This window comes from Salvelinus namaycush, chromosome 7 (genome assembly GCF_016432855.1).
Source record: "Salvelinus namaycush isolate Seneca chromosome 7, SaNama_1.0, whole genome shotgun sequence".
NCBI lineage: Eukaryota > Metazoa > Chordata > Actinopteri > Salmoniformes > Salmonidae > Salvelinus > Salvelinus namaycush.
The window spans coordinates 57,585,347-57,607,405 of record NC_052313.1 but is presented as its reverse complement, the minus strand read 5'-3'; the positions used below and the strand labels follow the sequence as shown (position 1 = coordinate 57,607,405).

General features: G+C 43.7%; 1 protein-coding gene across 2 annotated transcripts; it reads right to left on the bottom strand.

Moving 5' to 3' along the window:
* Window positions 1–7,469: 7,469 nt before the first annotated feature.
* LOC120051503 (ETS translocation variant 5-like) lies at window positions 7,470–19,183 on the bottom strand. 2 transcript variants are annotated; one of them, XM_038998401.1, is made up of 11 exons: window positions 19,076–19,183; window positions 17,164–17,316; window positions 16,836–16,971; window positions 15,945–15,995; window positions 13,454–13,580; window positions 12,229–12,504; window positions 11,681–11,979; window positions 10,877–11,005; window positions 10,288–10,457; window positions 9,898–10,005; window positions 7,470–9,632 (listed from the first exon to the last, which is right to left on the bottom strand). In XM_038998401.1, the coding sequence occupies exons 2-11, from the start codon at window positions 17,209–17,211 to the stop codon at window positions 9,390–9,392; spliced, it is 1,587 nt and encodes a 528-aa protein (XP_038854329.1). In that variant the 5' UTR covers window positions 17,212–17,316; window positions 19,076–19,183; the 3' UTR covers window positions 7,470–9,389. The 2 variants fall into 2 exon arrangements, with proteins under 2 accessions (XP_038854329.1, XP_038854330.1); XM_038998402.1 differs by having other exon boundaries at window positions 9,904–10,005.
* Between the last annotated feature and the right edge of the window lie 2,876 nt (window positions 19,184–22,059).

Here is a 22,059-nt window from a genome sequence, read left to right as displayed (position 1 = left end):
CGTGATCAGGGTGGTTCCACCAGGCTAACCCTGTCATAGGCTACCGCTCCAGTCAATCCATGTGTTATCTTCACAGAGGAAAAGGTCTGATCCAGAGCTGATCCAACTCAAGATCCAGTAAATATAGTACAGGACAACATTCATCTGATTTTAATCTGATTTATTTTGGACTGAGCTGTCAATGATATCCAGAGATCTGAGCTGTCAATGATATCCAGAGACTGAGCTGTCAATGATATCCAGAGATCTGAGCTGTCAATGATATCCAGAGACTGAGCTGTCAATGATATCCAGAGATCTGAGCTTTCAATGATATCCAGAGATCTGAGCTATCAGTGATATCCAGAGACTGAGCTGTCAATGATATCCAGAGACTGAGCTGTCAATGATATCCAGAGATCTGAGCTGTCAATGATATCCAGAGACTGAGCTGTCAATGATATCCAGAGATCTGCTGTGCTTGTGGGTTTGACAGATAAAGAGGGAGTCATGCAGAAAGGATCCTTACAGAGAGGAACATTATGTTGAACTATGGGGGTTTGTCTTTGGATGCATCCATTTATTGCCCACCTACATGTGTGTGCGTGTGTGTGTGTGTGTCTGTGTCTGTGTCTGTGTCTGTGTCTGTCTGTCTGTGAGCATGTGTGCATGTGAAACCCTGTACAGTTTTCTATAACAGTCCCTTTCAGAGTATGTGCAGAACTCGTTAGCTGCCTGAAGCAGGTTGATTATGTAACTGGAGAGTGAGGACAGAGACACAGCAATGAGATAGCACTGTCAGGATGCTTTATCCACACCACTGCTCCAGACCTCTTCAGGTCTAAATCCTGGGTTGTCCCCAGTAGGGCACATGGTAACAAAATGTATTGTAATAGAAAATACTAATGTGTCCCTATTGGACAAGGTTGGGGCTATGGTAGTACCTCACCGTTTCTAAACGTTTTCTCTCCTACCACACAACTCTACCCTCTCCCTACTGAACAACACAACTCTACCCTCCCTACTGAACAACACAACTCTACCCTCTCCCTACTGAACAACACAACTCTACCCTCTCCCTACTGAACAACACAACTCTACCATCTCCCTCCCTACAACACAACTCTACCCTCTCCCTACTGAACAACACAACTCTACCCTCTCCCTACTGAACAACACAACTCTACCCACTCCCTACTGAACAACACAACTCTACCCTCTCCCTACTGAACAACACAACTCTACCCTCTCCCTACTGAACAACACAACTCTACCCTCTCCCTACTGAACAACACAACTCTACCCTCTCCCTACTGAACAACACAACTCTACCCTCTCCCTCCCTACAACTCTACCCTCTCCCTACTGAACAACACAACTCTACCCTCTCCCTACTGAACAACACAACTCTACCCTCTCCCTACTGAACAACACAACTCTACCCTCTCCCTACTGAACAACACAACTCTACCCTCTCCCTACTGAACAACACAACTCTACCCTCTCCCTACTGAACAACACAACTCTACCCTCTCCCTACTGAACAACACAACTCTACCTCTCCCTACTGAACAACACAACTCTACCATCTCCCTACTGAACAACACAACTCTACCCTCTCCCTACTGAACAACACAACTCTACCCTCTCCCTACTGAACAACACAACTCTACCCTCCCTACTGAACAACACAACTCTACCCTCCCTACTGAACAACACAACTCTACCCTCCCTACTGAACAACACAACTCTACCCTCTCCCTACTGAACAACACAACTCTACCCTCTCACTACTGAACAACACAACTCTACCCTCTCCCTACTGAACAACACAACTCTACCCTCTCACTACTGAACAACACAACTCTACCCTCTCCCTACCGAACAACACAACTCTACCCTCTCCCTACTGAACAACACAACTCTACCCTCCCTACTGAACAACACAACTCTACCCTCTCCCTACTGAACAACACAACTCTACCCTCTCCCTACTGAACAACACAACTCTACCCTCCCTACTGAACATCACAACTCTACCCTCCCTACTGAACAACACAACTCTACCATCTCCCTACTGAACAACACAACTCTACCTCTCCCTACTGAACAACACAACTCTACCCTCTCCCTACTGAACAACACAACTCTACCCTCTCCCTCCCTACAACTCTACCTCTCCCTACTGAACAACACAACTCTACCCTCTCCCTACTGAACAACACAACTCTACCCTCTCCCTACTGAACAACACAACTCTACCCTCTCACTACTGAACATCACAACTCTACCCTCCCTACTGAACAACACAACTCTACCATCTCCCTACTGAACAACACAACTCTACCTCTCCCTACTGAACAACACAACTCTACCCTCTCCCTACTGAACAACACAACTCTACCCTCTCCCTCCCTACAACTCTACCTCTCCATACTGAACAACACAACTCTACCCTCTCACTACTGAACAATACAACTCTACCCCCTCCCTACTGAACAACACAACTCTACCCTCTCCCTACTGAACAACACAACTCTACCCTCTCACTACTGAACAACACAACTCTACCCTCTCCCTACTGAACAACACAACTCTACCCTCTCCCTACTGAACAACACAACTCTACCCTCTCCCTCCCTACCACACAACTCTACCCTCTCCCTCCCTACCACACAACTCTACCCTCTCCCTCCCTACCACACAACTCTACCCTCTCCCTACTGAACAACTCTACCCTCTCCCTCCCTACTGAACAACACAACTCTACCCTCTCCCTCCCTACTGAACAACACAACTCTACCCTCTCCCTCCCTACTGAACAACACAACTCTACCCTCTTCCTACTGAACAACACAACTCTACCCTCTCCCTACTGAACAACACAACTCTACCCTCTCACTCCCAAGTTCATAACTCTACCCTCATTTCTCCACAGTTCGGGTTGTAAATCTACTGGTAATTTACCAAAGTTAAAATAATCTTTAGTAATTTTGGTAATTAACAGGTTATCTATGGTAACTTTGGTCATTTATACTTGAATAACTTTTTAAAAATGCATACGTTTTTTTTTTTTATATCTGTGTCCATATTGTCATTGAGTTTTTAGTGGATAGACCAAATGGTTCAACAGCATTTAGCCTAATTAATGAGAAAAGCATCTTATCAACAGTATTTGTAACAACTGTAACTCAATCAACTACTGACTTTTTTCGCAACTGCCACCAGTTTGGTGCAAAAATATTACAAAGACATATTAACATAGCTAAATAAATAAAAGTGTGTAAAAAAAAATTTTAGCATATTTTATGCTGAAACCCTCATATTAAACACAAATGTTATCCACTATGGTTTATATTTAGGACAATGTTTTACAGCTTCGTCATATTTTTTTGTTGGTATCATCTGAATTGATTATTTTCCATGTGATAAGGCCACACAGAGGGACAGAGATAATTACAGACACCTGTGATAATCTGAAGTACCCCAAAAGGCCACTAGATCTCATCTTATAAAATAAAAAACTTAAAAGCTACCAAACTTCTGGTAGTTTACTGGTAAACGTTTCCAGTAATATACCTTCCCTTTGCAACCATATACACAGTCCTTGTAACGGATTTCTAGCTCTTCCTCCTCGGACGAGGAGAGGCGAGACGGATCAGATGACCAATATGCAGCGTGGTAGTTAGACATAATGATTTATTAAACAAGACGAAGACGAAACGAAATACACTTGATAAACTACAAAACAAATAAACGATGTAGACAGACCTGAACTAACGAACTTACATATAACGTGAAGAACGCACGAACAGGAAAACAGACTACATACATGGACGAACAAATAAACAAACCGAAACAGTCCCGTGTGGCGCGACCAACACAGACACAGGAGACAACCACCCACAACAATCAATGTGAAAACACCTACCTTAATATGGCTCTCAATCAGAGGAAATGAAAACCACCTGCCTCTAATTGAGAACCATATCAGGTCACCCTTTAACAAACATAGAAACACATAACATAGACTACCCACCCAAACTCACGCCCTGACCGTCAAACACATACAAAATAACAGAAAACCGGTCAGGAACGTGACAGTCCTCAGCACAAGCCTTTCCCTCGATAGCTAATCCGCCTTAAAATAGGGCCACTATCTCAGCGGAGTCAACTGAAACCCTGACCTGGCATAGCTCTGACCACGTATATGGCTCTGGCTGGTGTTAGGTAGGACAGAGAGGTGTGTGAAGAGGGTTGGTCTGAAAGGAGAGCTAAAATACAGTCGTGGCCAAAAGTTTTGAGAATGACACAAATATTAATTTCCACAAAGTTTGCTGCTTCAGTGTCTTTAGATATTTTTGTCAGATGTTACTATGGAATACTGAAGTATAATTACAAGCATTTCATAAGTGTCAAAGGCTTTTAATGACAATTACATGAAGTTGATGCAAAGGGTCAATATTTGCAGTGTTGACCCTTCTTTTTCAGGACCTCTGTAATTCGCCCTGGCATGCTGTCAATTAACTTCTGGGCCACATCCTGACTGATGGCAGCCCATTCTTGCATAATCAATGCTTGGAGTTTGTCAGAATTTGTGGGTTTTTGTTTGTCCACCCACCTCTTGAGGATTGACCACAAACTCTCAATGGGATTAAGGTCTGGGGAGTTTCCTGGTCATGGACCATTTCCTGGTCATGGACCATAAAATATCGATGTTTTGTTCTCCGAGCCGCTTATCACTTTTGCCTTATGGCAAGGTGCTCCATCATGCTGGAAAAGGCATTGTTCATCACCAAACTGTTCCTGGATGGTTGGGAGAAGTTGCTCTCGGAGGATGTGTTGGTACCATTCTTTATTCATGGCTGTGTTCTTAGGCAAAATTGTGAGTGAGCACACTCCCTTGGCTGAGAAGCAACCCCACACATGAATGGTCTCAGGATGCTTTACTGTTGGCATGACACAGGACTGATGGTAGCGCTCACCTTGTCTTCTCCAGACAAGATTTTTTCCGGATGCCCCAAACAATGGGAAAAGGGATTCATCAGAGAAAATGACTTTACCCCAGACCTCAACAGTCCAATCCCTGTACCTTTTGCAGAATATCAGTCTGTCCCTGATGTTTTTCCTGGAGAGAAGTGGCTTCTTTGCTGCCCTTCTTGACACCAGGCCATCCTCCAAAAGTATTCGCCTCACTGTGCGTGCAGATGCACTCACACCTGCCTGCTGCCATTCCTGAGCAAGCTCTGTACTGGTGGTGCCCCGATCCCGCAGCTGAATCAACTTTAGGAGACGGTCCTGGCGCTTGCTGGACTTTCTTGGGTGCCCTGAAGCCTTCTTCACAACAATTGAACTGCTCCCCTTGAAGTTCTTGATGATCCGATAAATGGTTGATTTAGGTGCAATCTTACTGGCAGCAATATCCTTGCCTGTGAAGCCCTTTTTGTGCAAAGCAATGATGACGGCGCATGTTTCCTTCCAGGTAACCATGTTTGACAGAGGAAGAACAATGATTCCAAGCACCACCCTCCTTTTGAAGCTTCCAGTCTGTTATTCGAACTCAATCAGCATGACAGAGTGATCTCCAGCCTTGTCCTCGTCAACACTCACACCTGTGTTAACGAGAGAATCACTGACATGATGTCAGCTGGTCCTTTTGTGGCAGGGCTGAAATGCAGTCGAACTTTTTTGGGGGGGGGATTCCGTGCATTTGCATGGCAAAGAGGGACTTTGCATTTAATTGCAATTCATCTGATCACTCTTCATAACATTCTGGAGTATATGCAAATTGCCATCTGAGTTAGCAGACTTTGTGAAAATTAATATTTGTGTCATTCTGAAAACTTTTGGCCACGACTGTACACTACTGAAAAAGAAGGAACAACACGTCAGAAACCAGCTCAATGTAACTGAAGAATCCATATAATCTAACAACCTCTGAAAAAATTGGAACACATTAAACAAGCAACAACACGAAGAGCTATCTATTCAAAATGGAGAAGTATGGATAAACCACTTCTCCAATATTTTTGGCCCTATAATAAATGAACAAACAGCAAAAACATATACATGATCAATTACAAATCTTAGAATCAGCTATTAATGACTACCAGAACCCACTGGATTCTCCAATTACATTGAATGAACTACAGGACAAAATACAAACCCTCCAACCAAAAAGGCCTGTGGTGTTGATGGTATCCTCAATAAAATGATCAAATATACAGACAAAAAATTCCAATTGGCTAAAGTTAAACTCTTTAACATCATCCTCAGCTCTGGCATCTTCCCCAATATTTGGAACCACGGACTGATCACACCAATCTACAAAAGTGGAAACAAATTTGACCCCAATAACTACCGTGGGATATGCGTCATTAGCAACCTTGGGAAAATCCTCTGCATTATCATTAACAGCACTCGTACATTTCCTCAGTGACAACAATGTATTGAGCAAATGTCAACCTATCATAGAATTAGAGAAGAACTAGATATATATTTTCATTGGACCCTGTACAAACTGGAGACCGCATACCCGGAGGCAGAATTCATTGTTGCAAGGGACATTAATTAACAAAGGTCATTTGAGGTTCGTGCTCCAGAATTATTACCAACACATTGACTGTCCTACTCGCGGAAATTCCACACTTGACCACTACTACACGCCTTTCAGACATGTGTATAAGGCCGTCTCTCGTCCTCCTTTCGGTAAATCTGACCGAAACGATTTACCGAAGATCACATCCATTGAAAATGTATGCCGGCTTAATTTAGATGTGTTGTTTGTGCACAGGAGTTTCAATTACATTCGCTACATTTCAATGTCACACAGAGGTTCTGAAACTTTTTTGTTTGTCTAGGACCGAGATTGGGAAACACCGAACTAGTTGACTGCTGTGGCTTGCCTAAAAGGGACTTGTTTAGAAAGTTTGATTATCTTATCCTTTGAGGTTTTAAGTGTTCTTCCTCTATGAATTTGAACATTCACAGCAACTGGGACACGTCTATGGCAGCCATTGTTGTCACCTTAGCATGCTTCATAACTTCTGAGTGATAGGAAGCACGAGCACCACCAATCAGCCTACACACCTTTCGTTACTATGACGTTGTTACAACAGTATCACAACTAGCGTGACCATGTCAGCAAATAACGGCAGTCTGAACACACAAATCCGATTTGATCACTTGTAACTTGCTGTTTGGGCAGTCAGTATTCCAAAACAGATTAGAAGAACCAAACTATTTTGACCTTTAAAGCCTGCAGGGTGAACAAGGCTTAAGTACAGGTGCCATTCTAAAGGCCACATCTTATTGGCTGTTCTTCATAGGACTATTGTAATACTGTATCCTGAAATCAGGAATGTGTCAGATGTTATACATTCATAACAAGTGGAATTCAATCAAAAAGACCCAACTCAACTTGAACCACAGTAACACGTCACTGAAAGCTAGATTGGTTGGTCAGAATAGGAAGAGACTCAATACAACAGTTTGAAGCAGAAAGTATAGTTTATTGTATCCAGTATAGAAAATCAACCAAAAGCAGTGGAAGGCACACATTGTATTTGTGGGGAAGGGTCACTTGTATAAGTGCCAGCAAACCTCAACGTCGTGGACAAGACACCCCCCAACCCACATATAGACAGAATCATATCAAAATATAGTGTTACACACGTGTGACGCCGACACAGCCCACCACTCAGTCAACGGGGAGCTCTTTCTAGGCTCCAACCCACTGCCTTAATACGGTGTCCATATTAGGACAGCCTCAGTCTTTGCAGGACTTGACAGACAACTCCTGCAGAGACGGGGGATGTATCCTAATATGGACACCGTAACTTCATGACAAGAATTAAAGGATGCAAACCAGTTACCAGGCCAAACATTCCAGCGTGTACAATGTCAAAACATATGAATTTGCAAAAATATATTCATATATACATTTACATTTTAGATGTTTGTTTCATATACTCCCCGATAAACTATACGAAAAGCAGAAAACTTGAATGGTACAGCAATAGGTTGGTACAGCTTTCTGTGAGAAAACAATGCGAGGAGTAGAGTCCCCCCTGTTTAGCTTACTATTGGCAGTTATAGTTTTTGGAGAAGGGACTGCGTGACAGTACTTTTGTCATCATCATAGTACATAAACATGTATTTTCAATACACACTTCAGGAAAAAATACTGTTTTGTATGCGTGTCCCTTTTACATGTTACGACAAAATGAGTCAAATGAAAGAGCTAAAAAAAACGTCTTGGAAAGATACATCTGGTAGGACACGCCAACATCCGGAGTAAAACAGCATCGTGAAGGTTTTACATTTTTGGGCGAGAGAAAAAAAACAATTCCCCGAGTCTGAAGAGAATGCTGAGCTAGCGAGTCCTGAGTCCACCTCTCCCATTTCAGATTGGATTTCAGTGTGTTGGTGTTTTTAATGAGTGGGCATGCCAGCCAACGCAACTTGCTCAGGGGTACTCGTGTCCCAGCTTCTTTATAGTCGTACGATGTATTATGGATTAATAAGAACAGTCGGTTGCCTGTGTGTTTGGCCCATTCATTGCATACAGAGTTACATTACATCACCACCTGTGGTACTAAGGTTCATTGGAGTCGTAGTTTCTCTCCAAGGTGAAGCCCCTGTGAGCGTGTCAAGTGTACTACTCTGTTTGGGATCAAGCCATAAAGCGATTGCTATATCAAAAGGGCAATGTTTTATATCCTCGCCATTATTTGTCATACTCGTACCTAGCAGATTGTGGAAACTGCATGGCTATTGGCTAGCAGATTGTGGAAAATGCATGGCTATTGGCTACAATCCTGGCACACTCGCGCCCATTACTTGAGTCCCATTATAATCACGTGAACCGTGTCCTCGCTCAACCCCCGTAAAGGAGATCACTCAGTTCATGTTGATGAGGATGTGGACCTTTCGCCACAATTCAGTTTGATAACAGAGGGCAAAGAAGAAGCAAGATGGCCGTCTCAGGTTTGACAGTTTTTTCCTTGGGACTTGGGGAGGGTAATCTCAAGACTGGCAAGAGGAGCCGAGTTTGGGATAGGAGTAGGGGAGGGGGGTTAGAGAGCTCCAAATCCGCTCAGCAGCTTGGGCTCTGGGTGTGTAGTTAGGGGACTAGGGTTTGGGCTCTGGGTGTGTAGTTAAGGGACTAGGGTTTGGGCTCTGGGTCTGTAGTTATGAGACTAGGGTTTGGGCTCTGGGTGTGTAGTTATGGGATGTGGGGTAGGGTAGTGGTGTGTAGTTAGGGGATGAGGAGAAGGGTAGGAGTGTATAGTTATGGGACAAAGGGTAGGGTAGTGGTGTGTAGTTAGGGGACGAGAGTTTGGGTTAGGGTAGGGGTGTGGCAGGGTACCAGATGACAGCTGTCTTTATTCCGTCATTAGTAAGAACATTCAGAATGAATAGTTATCGGGGAAGCCCAGTAACGAGACGCACCGCTCCCCTCCGTCGGCCAGGTAGGGGCCACAGCCATCCTCGTAGTGGGCCAGGGGCACGGTGGTGTCGTCCTCCCCCGCAGACGGTGGCAGGCAGTCCGGGTCCTGCTTCAGGCTGGGCCTCTGGTTGTCAGGGAAGGCCATGGAGAAGAGCGCCTCGGGGTCACACGTAAACTTGTACACGTACCTCTCTCCAGCCACCTGATCCCACCCAAAGAGGAAGAGGGAGTTAAACAGTCGTTCTGCGCACAACCGCTAGTAGTTTGAAAATAACGTTCGACTTCATACCCAACCTTCTGAAACTCTCAATGCATCTGACCTGTCCTTATATACAACCAATGTACTATGTATTGGTGCAATGTAGCCCTCCATTGTACTGTGATGTTTTCCATCAATTCATAAAGCCTCCATTGAATTTGACCCAAAACAGAAAATTGTAATTGACTTGAATTAAATTAAAATTTACCTTTACCTTCTGCATGATGCCCTTCTCATAGTAATAGCGTAGAGAGCGGCTCAGCTTGTCGTAGTTCATGGCAGGCCGGTTCTTCTGGAGGCCCCAGCGCCGAGCCACCTGCCACAGGAGAGGAGAGAGAAAAGGTTCAAATCAAGGTGAACTCTTCTGATCAACCTGTAGATACATACACAAGCTCTTTGGTTCGTTTCTGGTGTGTCACTTCTACTGCCTTAGTAATACTGTGTGATTATTCCTGTAAGCACAGCGTAACAACTATTATCATGACCTGTTGAAACACTCAACACTCTAGAGACATAATGATGAAAAACTCCAAGAAGCCCTAAAGTCTCTAAACTCACTAGGACCACAGCTCTGCCTGCTGACCAACTGCCAACTGACCTCTTCGGGCTCGATGAGTTTGAACTCCATGCCGCGGCCGGTCCAGGAGATGAAGTGACCATTGGCCGGGTCGTCCAGCAGTGTGACCAGGAACTGCCAGAGCTGCAGGGAACCTCGGCGCTGGTAGGGTGGTCCGTCACGGAACACTCCGGCCTCCTGCTTGATCTTGCCTGGATGGACAGAAGGAGAGGGGGAAAGAGGGAGTGAGTGTGTAAATGAAGGAGTGGCGTGGTCACAGTCAGGTGAAAGACTCCAGTGATTGGCAGTCTGAGCGTGGGGATACAATAAGAGGCTCTGCTCATGTCACACAGGCTTTCTCTGTCCAAGGCCCCTTGGTTCCACTCAGGCATCCACGCTGCCATGACATAACGAGAAGATGTCAGATACCAGGATTCACTACCTGCTGCCATTTACACCTAAAGCCCTGTGTCAAACCAGTCAGAGGTTCAAATAGTATCCGTTTCTTTTTAAATACTTTCAGTGTTCGATTCTGGATGGATGGGGTTTGCACTTTTGGGACAATTCCAGGGGTTCTATTGTGCCAGGCAAGCCCTTGTATTTCATAGCAATTTATGGAAGAATATCTTACTTTCTAGTCTCTCTGGAACCACGCATGTGTCGTCGCTGTACAGATGAGGCTCTCCGTCGTAGACCAACCCATCATTGTTTTGGTAGAAGTTACAGGACTTCCTGAAAGAAGACGGGCAGTTCTGCATTTCTGTAAGACACGAGGGAAAATAGAAAATATTAGACATATTTATCTTTAACACGTGCTCTTCAAACCAGAAAGATAGACAAAAAGAAAGGTGTTTCTTTGAATAGATTCTTACTACTAACTTAATTTTCCAACGCTATCTTTTTAAAGTAGCCATTAGCCTAGTGACATAATACCCAGCAGAAGAAGGACATACATTCTCACACAGCCAACGGTCTCTCAACAGTCCCCTGGGGTTTTCTTAGCTGGGACTTAAGAGGATTTGACTGTTACATCACTGACAGAAAGTGGCCTAGACATGGAGAGTAGTGAAATGAGGTCATCTTAGCTTAGGAGAGAAGAGTCTCAGAATGCTACCCTGCTACATACCCAACCACTACTGCTAATACTGGTGTCCACATCAGTCTGAAACATGCTTACTGTTTTATCCCCATCGCTGTACTTTTAGCCGCATACACTAAACTCTCAAAGGAGCATCTAACTTAGACAGCTTGGGCTACTTCCAAACCATTAGGGCCTTCCTGTCCGGACTCAGATTTAGCCTAGGCATGGAAGGAGAAGCACTTCCTATTGAGATTCTCCATTGAACATGTTTTTTACTCCAGGACTAGGCCTAATCTATGAGTGGGAAACTGAGCCTCAAAGACCGTTGCCATCCAGCGATTCCCCAGGGCTCACCTTGGTCAAAGCAGAAATCCCGGGGCTCCTGCTTGATAGAGAGGCCCTGGAACGGGGTGCGGGGAGGGCCCATGGTAGGGACCCCCTGCTCGGTGTAGCGGAGGTCCACCAGCTCCTGCTTGAAGCCCTGAGCAGGGAGGAGGACCAAGGGCTCTGACAGGTGCCGCTGGTAGATGGGGCGGCCGTCCCGGGACAGGGGGGCCCGGTGGGGGTGATGGGGCTGAGGGGGGTAAGGGGTACAGGCGGCACCGTCAGGCGGAGGGAAAGGCAGACATGGCTCAGAGAGCTGCCGCTGGAACCTGGGGAGGGGGAATGAGAGAAATGGGGGAATGAGAGAAAATAAGGACAAATTTGTCAATTAGGGTCTTTAAACCAGAGAATCGTACAACAATGGGATTTCAACTGTAGCACTGAACATGCATGCTGAGTCCCAGCCTACAGTAGTTCCAATCATGGCTTTACAACCAAGATATACAAGCTATGGGGTCAAACAGTGCATGGTGTCAACACATGGTGCCAACCTGAGCCAACACATGGTGCCAACTCACCTGTGTTCTGAGCTGTAGGAGGCATCGGAGTGATTGACAGGTAGGCGGGGCACGGCGAAAGGCTGGCTTTGGCTCGGGTGTGGCGGGAGTGTCCGGTGGTGGGATGGGCTGTGCCCGTGAGTCGGACGACTGTGGCCGGGGTGTGTCGCCTGGACAGGGGACGTGATCTGCCTCTGTAGGGGGTGTGTCCCCGGGGTGGGGGCGGGGCTGCAGGGTGAGGCGGGTGTGGAGGGCGGGGTTAAAGTATTGATGCCAAGTGGCTTCCTGTTGTAGGCACTGTGGAGGGAGATGGAAGGGGTTAACTTGGGCCTGTAGAGTATGGCTGTATTCTCTCTGTGGCCTTAACATTACATATTGACGGCGTGTTATCTGACATTATAAACTGGGTGGTTAACAGCCGTGGTATACCACGGGTATGACAAAACATTTATTTTTACTGCTCTAATTACATTGGTAACCAGCACGGCAAGCGGCACCGGAGCGCCAAGTCTAGGTCCAAAAGGCTTCTACCTCCAAGCCATAAGACTCCTGAACAGCTAATCAAATGGCTACCTGGACTATTTGCATTGACCCCACCCCACCCACCATTGTTACGCTGCTTCTATTCTCTGTTTGTTATCTATGCATAGTCACTTTACCTCTACCTACATGTACATGTTACCTCGACCAATCTGTGCCCTTCGCGCATTGACTCTGTACCTCCTGTACAGAGCCTCGCTACTGAGCATCGCTACTGTTATTTTATTGTTGCTTCTTAATTATTTATTTATTTATTAATTTTTCGTATTTTTTATTAATTAATTATTTACTTCAGTTTATTTTAGTAAATACTTTAACACTTTTTCTTAAAACTTCATTGTTGGTTAAGGGCTTGTAAGTAAGCATTTCACTGTAAGGTCTACCTACACCTGTTGTATTCGGAGCATATGACAAATAACATTTGATTTATAATAGCACTAAGGCACCTCGGGGGTTTGTGGTATATAGCTAATATACCACGGCTCATGGCTGTATCCAGGCACCCGTATATTGGCCATATGACACACCCCCTCAGGCCTTATCAACTTGATTTAGGTATACCTAATTAAGCAATGTCTTAGTAGAGAACTTTATTATGCCTTTACCCTCTTTTATTGGTTGTAACTGAAAATACCTCTTGCTACTGAGAGTACAATTTATGTGGGGTGTCAAAACCTGGTCCGTCTCAGTGTGTACTGTAACATACCTGTAGCTGTAAAGGCACTTGTCTGTGTAGAGCGTGAGTCTCTGTTGTTCCTGACTGCAGGGGGACAGATCTCTGCAGGCGCTGGACTCTCGCTTCACTTTATTGGCTGGAGGTCCATGGAACATTACTTTGAAGAAAGAAAGGAGAAAACATTTTTTTTAAACTGCAATTCATAATATATGCCATTTCAAAGATTCACAAAAGAATTACTACGTTGAATATATTTAATCAGTATTCTTGTTTTGTGCGTTTCACTAAGGAATAAGAAGCTAAATAGTTTTCTATCAAATGATCAAATGTGTCTCCTATGCTGGGATTTGTCTTTAATTACAACTTCCCAAATGTTTGTTGTTTAGTGAATTGGTGAGGTTGTAAATCTGTCCTTCCATTTGGGAGGGAAAACTATAAACCCAGCACTGAAAGACAAACAGCGTACTTTCACTAGTTTTTTAAATTATTGTTTCCAAGACAACAATCAGACCAGTAACAAAGATGCCTTTGTATTCAATTGCACAGACCAGAACAATCTGCTCCGACTTCCACCACCAGTCAGTAACTTAGGCAGCCATTGTGTGTCTGTACATACAGTAGGACTTTAACTGGGTGCTGTGTTGGCATCAGAGGCTGGGCCTGTCAGAGGCTGGGTCTGTGCCTACATCAACTCCCCATTTCCTGTTGTGCCACAGAACGGCCATCATTCAGCTTCCGCAGCCACGGGCCAGAAGAAGTCAACACACACTCACGTTATGGGGTCTCTCAGTGTCCATAGTAACCTCCATTATAAGCTAAAGTTTTGAACACCGAGCATCTATGACTGAAACACTTTATATTTCAGTTGGAAAACCTCAAACAACTGGACTGTCTGTTACAGAACCACAGTGCAACTCTCAAGTGCGGCCAGAAGACATTTAAATCTCAGGTTTCAAATAATTTGCAATGGCAAATCTTGCAACATTTCTTTAAATCACTAACTGGTAGTTAATAAGAGTGTGTTCTCACTTCTCAGCCAAGTTCATTGCTAAATTAAGGAGTAAGGAGATGATGGCATTATGCCATTTGATCGCTATGGACACTGCCCCTTTGCCCAGCTGCAGAGTCCACACACACACACGAGAGAGGAGGCCTGCTGAATGAAGGGTCTGTGAGACCAACTGGCAGCGTGCCAAACTAGGGAGCGTCATGCCAACCCCTTCGCCGCACACACACACTCAGACTCTTCAGCAAACACACCAACCGCCTGGCTGTGCCACGGCACAATTCACTCAGTGTGTACACACTGCATTACAAATGTCACTAGCTGCATCCGCGACAATGAAATACAACGTTACAGGGAAACAAGGTGATACCGGGCCTCTAAAAACACTCTTTCTTCCTCCACAGGGTCCTTCACATCTTGAAACCCAGGCCTGCAACTACACCAGGCCTACAGCTCTGTCTGGAGCCCAATCAAAAGCTTCCATTCAAACCTCATGCATATATTATTCTAGACAGAGAAAGGAGAGAGATGAGTACAAAGCAAACAGCATGAGGGTTCTGTGGGCTTGGATTGGAACGTAGCCCATCCTAGCAGCCAAGAGCTGTGGTTGGTCGGTTGGGACTCTATGGAAGGCCATTCCAGGCTGCTATGGTGCACCTGGGTCATGTTAAGTAAGGCCCACCGTAGCAAAACTTTAATGCAACAGAAAATCTCCCCGTTTCAAACCGTTCTCTCTTTATTTCCTCTGATGTTAATGTGGTGGATCTGGGCAGAGATCAGAGAATAGGATTTTCCTCATCCGGGTTGACTATCAAAGAGGAGAGCTGAGGGATTTCTGGTATAAAACCACAAGATTCTTGATCTTCACCAAGTGAGTAACGTCATATTCTGAGGTAGCCCTATTATTTATGCGCCTTTGTTTGAACACAAATCCCTACAATCCAATAATCAAATCAAATTGTATTCGGCGCATGTGACAAATACATCTACCTCAACAGCTGTAGACCTTACAGTGAAATGCTTACTTACAAGCCCTTAACCAACAATGCAGTTTTAAAAAAATACACAAAAAATATATAAAAACAAAAAAGCAAGGTGTGCATTGAGGGCACTGATTGGCTACAGGGCAGAAGTAGGTCAACTGCAGGGTGAGCGGAGGTTGGTTTAATCAGGGCTCAATGACATCAATTGGATTTCTGCTTTCGACGAGGCAAATCTGTCGTTAATGTTAGCCCTCAGCCTACATAGGCAACCCGAAACCCTAACCACGTACCCATAAAAATACACTCACTGACTAGTGACGCACTGAGTTAATATGCCAACTGGATAAGACTGGTATTGGAAAACCAGTACATCTCCTTGTTGTGCTTGTGATGCTTGTATGTTGTGTCAAAGACCATGTCTGGGAATTAAAGGATCAATTAGGAAATGTGCAACTATGCAGGAGCAGAATCTGTCGATTCCCCTTTGTAACACACATACACGTACGTAAATATTTAATTGGTTGGTACTTACGGTTATCCGACTGGAAATCTGGGACAAACTGTTCGTCATCAGGCACCTGAGCTGAAAGAGGGGACAGAGAGAGTTAAATGACTAACTGATGGAAGGCATGCCACGTGGCTGAGTCCCTTTAATATGCTGAATAGAACAAATATTATGGACTTGATACAGTACAGTCAAAAATACAGTAAATATTTATGATGCAGTAGTCAAAAATACAGTAAATATTTATGATGCTGTACAGTCAAAAATACAGTAAATATTTATGATGCTGTACAGTCAAAAATACAGTAAATATTTATGATGCAGTACAGTCAAAAACACAGTAAATATTTATGATGCAGTACAGTCAAAAATACAGTAAATATATATGATGCAGTACAGTCAAAAATACGGTAAATATTTATGATGCAGTACAGTCAAAAATACAGTAAATATTTATGATGCTGTACAGTCAAAAATACAGTAAATATTTATGATGCAGTACAGTCAAAAATACGGTAAATATATATGAGGCACTTGATGCAGTACAGTCAAAAATACAGTAAATATATATGAGGCACTTGATGCCGTACAGTCAAAAATACAGTAAATATATATGAGGCACTTGATGCAGTACAGTCAAAAATACAGTAAATATTTATGATGCAGTACAGTCAAATTCAGTAAATATTTATGATCCAGTACAGTCAAAAATACAGTAAATATTTATGATGCAGTACAGTCAAATTCAGTAAATATTTATGATACACTTGTTTAAAAGAGGAAGTGGTATAAAGTTCTAAATAACCTATTTTCCAGTTTTTCCTGATTCAATAGCCTCGGGTAAACCACTGATGTTACTAAAAACAAGAAGCATGATGCAAGATTGAAAAGCTACTGAAATACAAGATCAGAACTCACCTTCTGCAATCCATGTCTCTTGAAGTTGCATGAGGTCTTGAAAGAGATCTTCTGTGTCCTGGGCGAGCTCAGTGTCAACAAACTTTCTCTTCCGATCATTAAATGGCGTGTTCACTGGTTCTTCCACGGGACAATTCTGCTAGAACAATGTTTACAACACCTACAACATTAGTGATTGCATCGGTGTTAACAATGATTAGCCTAAACATGATCGGTATCAAAAATCCCCAAGCATCCATGTATGCTAAAAAGTCATCGTTATCTTAATAGACTATGAAAAGTTTCAGATTAGTGCTTTGATCAAAATCATAGTAGTCCAAATACTCACACTAGAGGGGGCCATGAAAGGGACTTGCTGGTCATAAAATCCGTCCATGTTGCCTGAATATCTTCACTCCCTCTGGACTGAAGTTGGAGGGGTGGAGGGGGAGGAGGGGCTGACTGTAGCAGCAGGAGGCGCTCGTCCGTCTGTCTGTTCTTTCTGTGGAGAGCAGAGAAAAGTGTGCCCCCTGGTCAGTAGCTTATACCCAAATCACCTGTTATCTAACGTCAACACAGACATAGGATGTTTCCCAAATGGCAACCTAACCTATTCCCTGTATAGTGCACTATATCCTATGGGACCTGGTCTAAAGTAGTGCACTATGAGTCCTGGTCTAAAGTAGTGCACTATATCCTATGGGACCTGGTCTAAAGTAGTGCACTATGAGTCCTGGTCTAAAGTAGTGCACTATGTCCTATGGGACCTGGTCTAAAGTAGTGCACTATGAGTCCTGGTCTAAAGTAGTGCACTATGTCCTATGGGACCTGGTCTAAAGTAGTGCACTATGCCCTATGAGTCCTGGTCTAAAGTAGTGCACTATGCTCTATGGTCTAAAGTAGTGCACTATGCCCTATGGGTCCTGGTCTAAAGTAGTGCACTATGCCCTATGGGCGGTGGTCTAAAGTAGTGCACTATGCCCTATGGGTCCTGGTCTAAAGTAGTGCACTATGGGTCCTGGTCTAAAGTAGTGCACTATGCCCTATGGTTCCTGGTCTAAAGTAGTGCACTATGCCCTATGGTTCCTGGTCTAAAGTAGTGCACTATGCCCTATGGTTCCTGGTCTAAAGTAGTGCACTATGCCCTATGGTTCCTGGTCTAAAGTAGTGCACTATGCCCTATGGGTCCTGGTCTAAAGTAGTGCACTATGCCCTATGGTTCCTGGTCTAAAGTAGTGCACTATGCCCTATGGGTCCTGGTCTAAAGTAGTGCACTATGCCCTATGGTTCCTGGTCTAAAGTAGGCACTAGGGCATAGTGCCAGCCTGCCTTCAGGATAAGACAGTTGTTCCTTTCCTCTGTCTTAGGTGTTTGTGTTGTTTTGTGTTGTTTGTTTGCGTATTCCTCCCTGCATCGTAGTGCTGGCGGGCTGTACACTATGCCAGTGAGCATGTACTCAATACGCTGGGGACAAAGTTCTTACATAAGCAAGGCAGCAAGGCACAGTAAGCTATTTGGAGATGAGACTGTTGACATTACAATAAGTAGAATGACTAGGAGGGAGCTGTTTTGAAGTGTTCAAAAATAGGATGCAAATCAGAGTATTGAGTTTAGTAGTCCTTGATATGTAACAATTGGATAAACTATCTTCATAATAGAACATATAAAACGTATACATGCAATAATCTGAATCAAAAACATATATCAAATTTCAGCATTATTTGACAAGTATTGGATAAAGTTATTTATTCAGGGCAGCAGAGGGTTAATCTCAGCAAAGAAAATCTGAGCCAGTTCAAGTAGCAGCTAAACTCCCCACCCCAGTCCCTCCTCCCTCTACCGTTTCCTATTCCCCCTCTCATGGCCCCAGCTTGTTTTTCTCAATGAAGTGAAATTTGATCCCTGAGCAAAGGGGGGGTCGAACCTTCCATTCATAAATGTTAGAATCGTCTATGAAGATGCTGCATGCGCAGTAGCAAGTCAAAATACTGCAACATAAACATTCTCACGTCAAAGTAAGTACTGTAAAAACATTTGACTACAAATAAGAAAATGGTTGCCAAATTAAGATACATATAAAATGGCGTTCACATTTCTGCCCCCCCTCACCAGACAGCTAGAAAATGCTTGGCAGAGAGCGTGCATTCTACGGACGCAAGTCGGTCAAAGTAAATGCATTATTACAGGCGCTAGAAATAAACTAACGCAAAAACCTTATACGCATCTTTTTGTTGCGGTTGATAGTTTGATGTTAAACTCACATTCGCGAAGATTTAATTCCTTTGCAATGTTGAAAATAAGTTCTGTTTCACTCCACGCTGTTGCAAACGTTCTTTCAGGATTGTCGTCTATGCTCTTCTCACACAAAGCTTGACTGTGGATTTCTGAATGGAATCGTCCGGTTTTCCCTGAAGCAAAAATAGAGGACACCATAATACACGCCAATTGGTTGTTACACAATGCCATTCAAGTGACTGGCCAATTGACGTTCAGAGAGCTCGTTGGACCCCAGTGACCAATGGTGAGCGAGCTTGTCTTGTTTTTATGAATGACTGCTTTTCATTCACGTCTGACGGCCAGACACTGGGTGGAAACGAAAAAGTTAGAGTAGAAACAGATACTGACATCTTGAAACATATAACTCGAGTACATTCACACAACAACCAGATACAATGTTTTGCTACAAAGTTGTTTCATAGTTATTACAGCATCTTGCTACGTTGCTATTACAATATCTTGCTACATATGTGCCATTTTCAGTTTAGTAAAGCAGCCTTGTGTAGGAGAACAGCAGGATATATATGATTTCTATTTTCACATGTTGTTTTTGTTTTTTCTTCTGACATTGATGAACTGCTTGGAGTGGGGTAAGTTGTTGTGACGTTCTCAGGACAGAGCTGGCTGTAGGGAGTCTGGACACAAGCGATCACACAAACACACACGCATGTACTGTATGTATAGGCAGGCAGGCAGGCAGGCAGGCAGGCAGGCAGGCAGGCAGGCAGGCAGGCAGGCAGGCAGGCAGGCTATTCTGCCCAGGGTTGAACTGCAGTCAGATGAGAAAAGGCTAAAATTGTTACAGTCGATTAAATGCCAAACATGATCTGACTTGCATGTTAATTATAGCTCCATAATGACCTCATACTACCTTGTTATGGTGATACAGAGGAATGTTGTCTGCACAGACTCTATAGTATTAAAGAGATACACACTGAGTATACCAAACATTAGGAAACACCTTAATATTGAGTTGAACACAGGAGAAACTTTTGAAAAATCCAGTAGTGTTGCAGTTCTTGGCACAAACAGATGAACCTGGCGCCTACAGTGCACTCGGAAAGTATTAAGACTCCTTGACTTTTTCCACATTTTGTTACATTACAGCCTTATTCTAAAATGTATTAAATAATTTTAAATACATTTTTACACATAATAATTCTAATACTCCATAATGACAAAGCGAAAACAGGTTTTAGAATTTTTTGCTAATTTATAAAAAATGTAAAACTGAAATACCTAATTTACATAAGCATTCACACACCTGTCTATATAAGGTCCCACAGTTGACCGTGCTTGGCAGATCAAAAACCAAGCCATGAGGTCGAAGGAATTGTCCGTAGAGCTCTGAGACAGGATTGTGTCGAGGCACAGATCTGGGGAAGGGTACCAAAACATTTATGCAGTATTGAAGGACCCCAAGAACACAGTCGCCTCCATCATTCTTAAATGGAAGAAGTTTGGAACCACCGAGACTCTTCCTAGAGCTGGCCGCCCAGCCAAATTGAGCAATCGGTGGAGAAGGGCCTTGGTGGGCCCAAAAACCCAATGGTCACTCTGACAGAGCTGCAGAGTTCCTCTGTGAAGATGGGAGAACCTTCCAGATGGACAACCATCTCTGCAGCACTCCACCAATCAGACCTTTACGGTAGAGTGGCCAGACGGAAGCCACACCTCAGTAAAAAGCATATGATAGTCCGTTTGGAATTTGCCAAAAGACACCTAAAGGACTCAGACTATGAAAAACAAGATTCTCTGGTCTAATGAAACCAAGATTGAACTCTTTGGCCTGAATGCCAAGCTTCATGTCTGGCACCATCCCTACGGTGAAGCATGGTGTGACAGCATCATGCTGTGGGGGTGTTTTTCAGTGGCAGCACACAGCTAAGACAACGCAAGAGTGGCTTTGGGACAAGTCTCTGAATGTCCTTGAGTGGCCCAGCCAGAGCCCGGACTTGAAACCGATAGAACATCTCTGGAGAGGCCTGAAAATAGCTGTGCAGCAACACTCCACATCCAACCTGACAGAGCTTGAGAGGATCTGCAGAGTAGAATGGGAGAAACTCCCCAAATATAGTAGGTGTGCCAAGCTTGTAGCGTCATACCCAAGAAGACTCAAGGCTGTAATCGCTGCCAAAGGTGCTTCAACAAAATACTTAGTAAAGTGTCTGAAAATGTGATATTTAAAAAACAAAATTTTTAATAAATTAGCAAAAATGTCTAAAACCTATTTTTGCTTTGTCATTATGGGGGTATTGTGTGTAGATCGATGAGGGGAAAAATATTTAATCAATTTTTAGAATAAGGCTGTAACGTAACAAAATGTGGAAAAAGTCAAGGGGTCTGAATACTTTCCGACTGCACTGTACTACCATACCCCGTTCAAAGTCACTTAAATCTTTTGTCTTGCCCATTCACCCTCTGAATGGCACATAAACAATGTCTCAATGGTCTCAAGGCTTAAACATCCTTCTTTAACCCGTCTCCTCCTCTTCATCTACACTGATTGAAGTGGATTAAACAAGTGACATCAATAAGGGATCATAGCTTTCACCTGGTCAGTCTATGTCATGGAAAAAGCAGGTGTTCTTAATGTTTTGTACAGTCAGTGTAACTCTACGGTGGAACACATCCTATCTCTCACATTGGTTCTATTCCCCTAGTACTTGTATTTGCTGTTTATATATGGGCATGTCTATTTTTATGTATTTTATACAATAAAAATATAAATTACATTTTTAGAATGGTTGTGGATGTTTCACACTTTAAACTTTATGAAGGAATTGCAAACAGGACAGGTATCTAAAAATTAATTTGATCAATGAAAGTGTTATCCAGTGGAGGCTGCTGAGGGGAGGATGGCTCATAATACCTACCCTTAACTACACCAGTGAAGGCTGCTGAGGGGAGGATGGCTCATACTAACTACCCTTAACTACACCAGTGGAGGCTGCTGAGGGGAGGACGG